The 10,505-nt window shown below is 42.5% G+C and overlaps 1 protein-coding gene across 1 annotated transcript; it reads left to right on the top strand.

Annotated features, from left to right (window-relative positions):
• Positions 1-103: 103 nt before the first annotated feature.
• NUDCD2 (NudC domain containing 2) lies at positions 104-7,915 on the top strand. The gene is made up of 4 exons (XM_007071447.4): positions 104-292; positions 2,429-2,477; positions 6,312-6,463; positions 7,576-7,915. Exons 1-4 carry the CDS (start codon positions 104-106, stop codon positions 7,657-7,659), a joined length of 474 nt encoding a protein of 157 aa, XP_007071509.2. The 3' UTR covers positions 7,660-7,915.
• The last annotated feature ends 2,590 nt before the right edge of the window (positions 7,916-10,505 follow it).

Raw genomic sequence — 10,505 nt, 5'->3', positions numbered from 1 at the left:
GCAAAACCTGCCTAGCCCGCGACGGCGCATGCGTGTCGCGCTGTTTTCGGAGAGGACGGGAAAAGCGCGCAGTTAGTTGAGCGCGGTGGGGCCCGTGAGTCCAATGTCGGGCCCCTTTGAGGAGCGGAGCGGGGTGGTGTCCTGCGCGACTCCATGGGGCTGCTGGTACCAGACCCTGGAGGAGGTGTTCATCGAGGTGCAGGTCCCGCCGGGCACCCGGGCTAAGGACATCCAGTGCAGCCTGCAGAGCCGGCACCTGGCGCTGGCCGTGCGCGGGCAGGACGTGCTCAAGGTAGCGCCGGGAAGGGGGAGGCTGGCCGACTAGGCTGCCAGTGGGGCAGGGCCTGGCCTGGGCCGCAGAGCTGCGGGGGAGGCCCCAGCAGTTGTTGCAGGCAGTCAAGAGCGGCGGGGTGCGCTTGCTCCGGTGCTGGTTCGCTGACACCTGGTCCTTGCTGCCCTGGGGAACGTGTAACCTCTTCGTGCCCTTGCTCGCACTGCTGGGGAGCCTTGCGGGAGACGCTGCTTCCGGCACCGTGGTATTAGACTGGGGGGCTGGGGGCCCATGTGTCGGTGACATGGCCCTCTGAGTAGTATCTCCTTTGGCTATAGGGCGTCTGGTGGTTGAGGTGCAGCTCGTGCAGGGAGCTCTGAACATTTTCGACCCGTGTCAGCAAAGAGTTTGGAATTCAGATTTAAAAAACTATGTTTGTTGTAAAATTCAATGGAAACCTGCGAAAGGCCATACATAAGGTAAATGGGAGTAGGCTGTTTAACACTGAGAATACTAGACTGATAAGGTGGGTCAGGCAATATATAGAAAGCTTTCGAGTTTGCACAGCTCTTCTGGTCTAGGCTGGTCTAAACTCCCAAGTTTGTCTTTTCATCAGCAGAAGTTGGTCCCTTAAAATATATTACCTCACCCTCCTTGTTTCTCTAATATTGTGGGACTGACACGGCCACAGCAACACTGTAAACAATTCAGAATATTGTCTCATTTCTCAATCCTTGAGGTTGATTATTTTCCATTTGGGAGAGAGACAGTTAAGTAACTTTATGCCCAGGGTCTTAATTTTTTTTTCTTTTTTATGAAACCTGGTAGTACACCTTTCTTGTTTGGTTTTGCAGTTTCTAAAAAAACCCAAAACAGTTAAAACAGGTTTGAGGGAATTAAAATACTTTCTTGCAGTGCTTGAAATGCAAACTGTAGTATTCTACTAGTACATGAGAACCTAAGTGAAACTGAGTAGAAATACAAGCATAGGGGTCCACTGGTTCACTCCTCAAATTAGCATAATTGATTTCATTTGATTTAAGCATTTGAAGATGGAGATCTTGCATTTCCCCTTCAGTACAAAGTGCTGTACAAATAAATAATAAAAATAGTGTATTGGTAACATAGGTAATGACTTCTACAAAATTTATAAGGAGTCCGGTGGCACCTTAAAGACTAACAGATTTATTTGGGCATAAGCTTTTGTGGATAAAAAAACACTTCTTAAAGCTTATGCCCAAATAAATCTGTTAGTCTTTAAGGTGCCACCGGACTCCTTGTTGTTTCTGTGGATACAGACTAACATGGCTACCCCCTGATACTTTACAAAATTTGTATTTGTCTTGGCACTGTCCCTTAAATATTTTTAAGTTACTGTATCTACTTACAAACAGTACATTACAAAGTTTGTCTTCAACGTATTTCATTAGCAAACAGTAAAACACATTTAATGATGATGCATTGTAGAATATCCATGGGAATGAAAGAATCAACTTTCTAATTTTAAAAAAAATTAGAAATGAGAAATTTTTCAAAGTTGTTGCAGTGTAAATTCTATGGTATATGTCTAAAAGTTTTTGTTTCAACAGTTGTTAAGAGAGACTGTACACTGTAGGATTTATCTTAGTACTTCAAAATGTTCTGACTTTCTTTCCTTTCTCATTGGAAAGCCCATTTGCTTTCTCATTGGCGCTGGTAATTAGCAATTCTTTGCATCATTATAATTTATTTATATTGTGCCATAGGTGTGCATGGCACTTTACAGACATACTGGAACCTTGATGGGAAGTCACATTAAAATGGGAAATCCTCCCCCCCCCCCCCCCCCCCCCAAGACAGTCCCTTTCATTGAGATACTGAAACAGTGACAGGTATTTTTATTGTATTAAGCAATTATTTTTCATAATTAATTTTACTTTCTTATGTATAATAATAACTTTTCAGTGCCAGGTTGTCCCTTTTTAAACTGTAGGAAATTTTCAAACTTCTGTATAAACTGGGAGTAATCCGATGAAGTGAGCTGTAGCTCACGAAAGCTTATGCTCAAATAAATTGGTTAGTCTCTAAGGTGCCACAAGTACTCCTTTTCTTTTTGCTAATATCAATCAGATACTGATAAACTTCCATTTTACTTAACCTTGTAAATGTCTTTTTCAGGGTAGACTCTTTGACTGCACAATAGCTGATGAAGGGACATGGACGTTAGGTAACTATCTGCTTCTTTTAAATGAAATTTTGAAAGTTAAATTTCTGTGTGTTCAAATCTTTCTCCACATTAGAGTTTATTTCTTTTTAAGAACCAGAGTGTACTATAATTGAAGAAAGCAGATCATGACACAAACATACAGTTCTTGGATCACAATACAAAAACAGCCTAATGACGTCTTTGTTTTTTTAGTGAGAATCATAGAAATTAGAGATGAAAGGAAAATATTAAGTCATCTAGTCCATTTCCTACCAATGCAGGATTGTTCCCATTAGTATACTTTGGAGTGCTGGTTCCATTCATCTAGTTATAAATGTCATGAGCAATCAAACCTCATTGAGAGACTGCTGTCCAGGTTTTTTTCCCCCTTGACATTCAGCCTAAATTTTCCTTTTCTTAATTTCATCCCATTACTTTGTTATATCTCAGTATGCTGTCCAAAGTAATTCCTTGCCCTCTTTAGTGTTGACCATTTTGAAAGTTGTTACCATGACCTCAGCTTCATTGTTTTCCCTTAGCCAAGATACACATACAGTAACTCCTCACTTAACATTGTAGTTATGTTCCTGAAAAATGTGATATTTAAGGAAATCCAATTTCCCTGTAAGAATTAACGTAAATAGTGGGGGGGAGGTTCCAGGTACATTCTTTTTGTCAGATACAAGACATTCTATATACATACAGTATACATTTTAAACCATTTTAAACAAGCAATTTAATACTATACTCAGAATTGATGACTGTGAAGCTCGGTTGAGGTGGTCGAGTAAGAGGGTGGATCGTCTGGCTGCTCCTCTTGCTGTTCTTGCTGAATAACTAAAAAAAAAAACACATTTAGAGATTGTTTTGCTTTCCTTTCCCCCCCACCGCTTTTGGTAAATTTCTTTATAGCAAGTCATTACATGGCCAACTCCCCTAAGCACTTTGGAGCTGCGTTCCCTGTCAGGATCGTCATCACTAAGGATTTGCAAGCCAGCTTCAATAATTTGGAAAGCTTCAGAAGATGTTTGGCAGTCAAATTTTGATGGATTGGTGGTTCTTTTACTTGGCCCTCTTCCATTGCTCTCATCACTTCTAGTTGCATCAGATCTTCATTGGTTAGCTCTTCTCCGTGTGATTGCAGAAGTTGTGTAACATTGGCTTCTTCCACCTCATCAAAACCTGCTTTTCTTTGCCAAGCAGAGGATATCTTTCTTCACAGCGAGGTCAACATCTTTAAATTATTTTAAGTCATTGACACTTTCAGGGCACAACTTTCCCCACATACCATTCATGCATGCCTGAGTAACTTCAGCCCAGGACTCACCAATGTTATTGATGCACTTCAGGATGTTGTAGTCATGCCAAAATTGCTGAATCGTAGGTTTGCCTCTGATGAGCTGGTCGAAAGTACAGCGTAAGTAATAAGCTTTAAATGCACCGATGGCTCCTTGGTCCATGAGTTGGATGCGTGATGTGGTGTGAGGTGGCAGAAAGACAACTTTGACGTTTTTGCACAGGTCGTCCAGGTTGATTGGATGAGCCGGTGCATTATCAATAAGCAATAAAATCTTGAAATCAAGATTTTCCTTGGCACAGTATTCCTTCCATGCAGGGACAGCATAGAGAGTCAGTCATTCTGAAAAAATAGCTCCTGATCTTCAAATGACTGGAAGGTGTTTTTTTGAAAATCCCTTGAGAGCTTGTGGTGTTTCCAATTGGTATACTATCAGAGGTTTCATCTTCATGTCTCTGGCAGTATTACCACCTAGAAGCAAGGTTAGGCGGTCTTTAGCTACTTCAAATCTGGGCGCTGTCTTTTTCTCTCGGGAAATGTAAGTCCGCTTAGACATCATCTTCCAGTAGAGGCCCGTTTCATTGACATTGAAGACATGCTTAGGGGAATAGTCACCTTACTCAATTATTTTCTTGAGATAGTCAGGGAATTTTTTAGCTGCTGCCGTATTGGCACTAGCCACCTCACCGGACATCTTGATGTTATGCAGGTGGAAGCGCCTCTTGAACCGATCAAACCATCCCCAACTTGCGGTGAACATCTCTGTCTGTGATCCTTCACCTTGGTCTCTCTTCAAATTGTCATACAAGCTAAGGCAAAAAGTTTGTATCACTCGCAAATTTAGTTTTGGTCCTCTATCCACACTGAAAGAAGATGTGCCATGTTTTCCAGCAAACTACTTCTTGATTGACTTATTGTAGGAGCACTAAGCGGTGTTACACACCGAGCACGAGCCCTGCTCTTGTTGGCATTACTCTGAATTGTTCTCACAGTCGTCGGGGTAAGACCTAGAGTGATGCCAGCGTCTACCGCACGTTCGCCTGCATCAAAATACCTTAAAATGTCTAATTTAGTACCCAAACCAATGGTTTTCCTGGTTTTCTTACTGCTCGTGGTACTGCTAAGCGCTCGACTATCACTTGCTAGACGTTTTTGACTCATGATGCTGGGTGATACTCCTCTGGACGGCGCATGCATGTACTACTCTTCGCTCCCTTCAGCCTTGAGTGGTTGGGGTCATGCAGCATCAATCAACTATTGAAAGGGAAAGAACTTGGAAAACCCATGCCATTCTCTATGGTAATCTGCTCCCCTATTGGAAGCCCTGTGGGTTTAGGCTAGGACTAGTTATGGAGTCAGTTTCGCTTGCAGGTTCTTACTTTCACAGGAGCCCTGCTGGAGGACCAAAGGCCTGTCTTCCAGGGTGCCCTGGAAAAACTGGCCCTGCTGTACCTCCCATAGTAACCACACGCTCAGCACTGAGGCAGCACTGCAGCCAATGTAGCTGTAACTGTTGTCAGAGGAGGAAAATAAGATTTGCTGCAGGGCTGCACTCCTCCCTGCTGTGTGCATGCAGGGGCAGAGAGATAAAGCTGGCATTGAAATGAATGGCAAAGTGATGATGAATCGGGGGGGTAGCCTGCACCTGGAGTGTGTTTACAAACATACAGTAGTTGGGAGGTGCCCCTGCCTTACCCCACACAGGCACAGCCCGCTGCAGACAATAAGGCGGGCAAGGAGGCTGAAGGTGGCTGAGTAGGCTCCTGAGTAGGCTGAAGAAGGCTGAGTAGCAGCAGCAGCAGATTCCCCCATTGAGACTCAGGTACAAGCACAGCTGCCAACTTTGCTGGGGGGTGCTCCGCCCGAGGCCTGCCCCCACTACACCCCTTCCCCCAAGGCCCCACCCCACCTCTTCCTGCTCCATGCCCTCCCCTGAGCATGCTGCATCCTCACTCCTCCCCGCCCTCCAGCCTCCTGAACACCGCAAAACAGCTGATTGCAGTGGGCAAGAGGTACAGGGAGGGAGGAAGGGGGGTGGGGTGGGGGGGTGCAGGGGAGCTGATAGGGGGGTTGCTGACCCACCCTGGTTCCAAGCCCCCACGAGGACGGGCTGCTCTTCCAGAGAATCCTGCAAGGTGTGGACAAAGCAGGCGGCCAAATTGCACAACATTAAATGAGCATGTTCTCTAATAGAACAGCGCTGTAACAACAAAACCGGTAGGACCTTAAGTGAGGAGTTACTGTATTAATATTATTAATTTTTTCTCATCAGTCAGTCCCTCTAGAAAGGTTCCACTTAGTTTGGAGGGAGGAAATATGTATGTACCATGTTTTAAATATATGAATAAAGGGATCTTTTTTCCCTTAAAGTTTTCTTGTTACACATTGGTCTGGACTTCTGAGTTTGTCTTCATTTTCAGTGAATGAATTATCTTTTTGCATAGGCTTTAAGAAGAAGGTTTCACCAGAAAATTCACTGAATTATTAATGTTGAATTTGGCTGAAAAAGAGTATAGCGCTTAAGAAGTCCAATGGTTATTTCTGTTTTTCTTATGAAGAGGACAGAAAATTGATACGTATTGTTCTAATGAAAACCAATCGAGATGCTGGAAATTGTTGGACCTCTCTGTTAGAAAATGACTATGCTGCTGATCCTTGGGTACAGGACCAGATGCAGAGGAAACTTACACTGGAGAGATTCCAAAGAGAGGCAAGTCAGAGGACACTAATTACTGTTTGTGTCTTATTTATACATATTCTGCACAGGTTATGACCATGAAACAGAAAAATTCTTTTACATTCATCAGAAATACACAAAGTTAACCCATTTTTACTATTTTATTTGAACGCATTCTGGTTGATTTGTCACTCAGTGGGTTGAATCTTCATTAGGATACTGAACTTTGCCTATAGGATGCCATTCGGTACTTTGAGAGAACCTAAAACTCTTCTTTCAGAATTTAAAAAGGCATTAGTTTTGGAAAGTAATGCATAGTTCATTCAGAATCTTGACATTTGACTTCAGTAAAAGTTGCAAGTACCCAACAGCAGGAGAATTGAGCCTTGAAAGAGGACCTGAATATGGCAGTCTCTCTCTGAATGATTACATATCTGTATTTAAAGTTTATTTTTCAAAATCAAGTCTCCTTCAGTTCGTTTATACAGAACATACAGTCAAAACTTTGTTTGGAAGACAAAGAAGAGTAAACTCACTGGGCAAATAATTCCTCCTTTATTTTGAATAGATTTCATGCTAACTTGTTTGCCAGTGCTGTGACTACTACTTCTAGCACTTCACCATCTTTGTGTACTAGCATTAGTAATTCAGCAGAGCTATGGGAATAATGCTTATTAGCTAGCAAGTGCTGAATCAGCACAATTTTTTCTTTAACAAAAACCAGCAGCATTTTTATAAAAACTAGCTGTCCAGTACTGCAGGAACTTCCCCTTTCAGATAACCATTTAAAGGGACACTGTAAAAGTCAACAGCTGTACTATTTAATCCCACTCCCTAAAAACATTTTAAAGATTTTCTTGATATGGAAAGCTTGCTGCCTCCTAAACTTGGGATGGCAACAGACTGCAAACTCACTTCTGCAGCTGGGAAAGCCACCAGTCTCCCTTTGTGTGTAATTGCTGATGCGTGTGTGCAAAAATTTTTCACTCTCCCTAGAGAATTTCAGCTGTGCCAGTTCCCAGGAACACAAGAAGCAGAAGGTTGTGTGCTTTTATCAGTTTGGGAGAGTGTTAACAAACTTTGATTTATACAGTGATATTTTGAGTATTAACCTTTATATGAATTTTTCTTTTATCTCTGTACAGAATCCTGGCTTTGACTTCAGTGGGGCAGAAATTTCTGGGAACTACAGCAAAGGGGGACCAGACTTTTCCGAACTTGAGAAATAAACTTCTTTCAGCGGTGTTCCAAAGAACCAGAGAGAAATAATATGTTAAACTGAAGGAGTGAAATATGTCTTTGCTAAAGACTTCACCTGTCTACAGAATGAATGTCATCAAATACTGTCTCCGTGGATAATTACAGGGGAATTCCTTTCAGTAGGATCAAGACAAACAGCAAAGTTATAGAGGGTCATTTTTAAATGTGTGCTAACTTTAATATTAATGGAAAATATGCATACATGATAAATGTACTTTAAAGGTGTCATGACTGTTTTTAAGCAGTATTTTCTTTGTGGAAATATTCCACAGTGAAGTGACATAGAGGCACAGTTATAGAATGCTACATAAATATCAGCACTCATCCTCTTGTGGAGAATTAATCCTACAGGCAAGCCACCTACCATTATCCTTAACTTTGAAAGAATTGTATTTTCTAAATTTTAAAAATGTACTTTTGTAGCTCTCACTTGGTTAGCAGCCCTCTGATGTGTGTTAGTAAATTCAGTTTTAAAACCGCAGTGGCAGAAACAAGAATATTACTCTTAAGTGCAGAAAATAAGGTTTGACATTTTAGTGTTGTGCCAAATGTTGCTGAAGGACAAACTGTGGCAGCAGAAAGTGAAAAGGTTTAGGTTGAAGCCTGGGCTCCAGTACTTGCAGGTCTACTTACAGTATAGTAACTTAATATACTTAGTGGAAGGAGAAGAGGGTTTGATTTCTGAAAGGGTGGAATACTTTGCTTGTAGGATGCAATTCTGTGTACTTAGAACCCAAAACTCTTCTTTTAGCAGAGGGGTGGGCAAACTTTTTGGCCTGAAGGCCACATCAGGGTTCCAAAATTATATGGAGGGTAGGGAAGGCTGTGCCTCCCCAAACAGCCTGGCCCTCACCCCTTACCACCCCCTCCCACTTCCTGCCCCCCTCAGAACCCCTGACCCATCCAACCTCCTGCCCCCACTCCTTGTCCCCTGACTGCCCCCTCCTGGGACCCCCTGTACCCTGACCCCTATCCACACCCCTGACAGGCCCCCCAGGACTCCCACGCCTATCCAACTGCCCCTTGTCCTCTGACTGCCCCCTGGAACCTGACTGCCCCTTATCTAACCTCCCTACCCCCTTACCATGCTGCTCAGAGCACCAGGACTGGCAGCTGCGCTGCCTGGCTGGAGCCAGCCATGCCACTGTGCAGTCTAGTGCACCTGGACAGGCCGGTGGCTTTCGCAGCCACACTACCTGGCAGGAGCTTGCAGCCTCGCCTCCCAGAGCACTGGCGGGATGGTGAGTTGAGGCTGCAGGGCGGGGGGGGATGGACAGCAGGGGAGGGCCTGGGGGCTAGCTTTCCCAGCCAGGAGCTCAAGGGCCTCCCCAAACAGGCTGTAGTTTGCCCACCTCTGTTTTAGAATTTAAAGAACTGTTTCAACGTGAGAGCTACCATTTGATTTCAGTAAAAGTTGTAAATACCCAACAGCAGGAGAATTGAGCCTTGAAAGAGGACCTGAATATGGCAGTCTCTCTCTGAATGATTACATATCTGTATTTAAAGTTTATTTTTCAAAATAAGTCTCCTTCAGTACGTTTATACAGAACATACAGTCAAAACTTTGTTTGGAAGACAAAGAAGAGTAAACTTACTGGGCAAATAATTCCTCCTTTATTTTGAATAGATTTCATGCTAAACTTGTTTCCCAGTACCATCTTTGTGTACTAGCATTAGTAATTCAGCAGAGCTGTGGGAATAGAGTTTGTTAGCTAGCAAGTGCTGAATCAGCACAATTTTTTGTTTAACTCTTTGTTTTTAACTTTTGTTTTATTCTCTATCCCTTTTTTAATGATTCCTAACATCCTGTTTGCTTTTTTGACTGCCACTGCACACTGTATGGATGTCTTCAGAGACCTATCCACAATGACTCCAAGATCTCTTTCCTGATTAGCTGTAGCTAAATTAGCCCCCATTATATTGTATGTATAGTTGGGGTTATTTTTTCCAATGTGCATTACTTTACATTTATCCACATTAAATTTCATTTGCCATTTTGTTGCCCAATCACTTACTTTTGTGAAATCTTTTTGAAGTTCTTCACAGTCTGTTTTGGTCTTAACTATCTTGAGCAGCTTAGTATCATCTGCAAACTTTGCCACTTCACTGTTTACCCCCTTTCTCCAGATCATTTATGAGTAAACTGAATAGGATTGGTCCTAGGACTCACCCTTTGTCCCTGTCTTTTAAATAGTTCTCAATCCATGAAAGGATCTTCCCTCTTATCCCATGACTCCTTAATTTACCTAAGAGCCTTTGGTGAATGACCTTGTCAAAGGTCTTCTGGAAATCTGAGTACACTATGCCTACATGTTTGTTGACCCCTTCAAAGAACTCTAATAGATTAGTAAGACATGATCTCCCTTTACAGAAACCATGTTGACTTTTGTGTAACAATTTATGTTCTGCTATGTGTCTGACAATTTTATTCTTTACTGTTGTTTCAATTAATTTGCCCGGTACTGACTTTAGACTTACCAGTCTAATTACCAGGATCACCACTAGAACCCTTTTTAAATATTGGTGTTACATTAGCTGTCTTCTAGCCATTGGATACAGAAGCTGATTTAAAGGGCAGGTTACAAACCATAGTTTACAGTTTTGCAATTTCACATTTGAGTTCTTTCAGAACTCTTGGGTGAATGCCAGCTGGTCCCAGTGACTTGTTACTGTTAAGTTTATCAATTAATTCCAAAACCTCCTCTAGTGACACTTCAATCTGTGACAATTCCTCAGATTTGTCACCTACGAAAGATGGCTCAGGTTTGGGAATCTCCCTAATATCCTCTGCCATAAAGACCGAAGCAAAGAATTC

The sequence above is a fragment of the Chelonia mydas genome, chromosome 8 (genome assembly GCF_015237465.2).
Source record: "Chelonia mydas isolate rCheMyd1 chromosome 8, rCheMyd1.pri.v2, whole genome shotgun sequence".
NCBI lineage: Eukaryota > Metazoa > Chordata > Testudines > Cheloniidae > Chelonia > Chelonia mydas.
The sequence above is the reverse complement of the archived record's forward strand: the minus strand, read 5'-3'. Positions and strand labels throughout refer to the sequence as shown.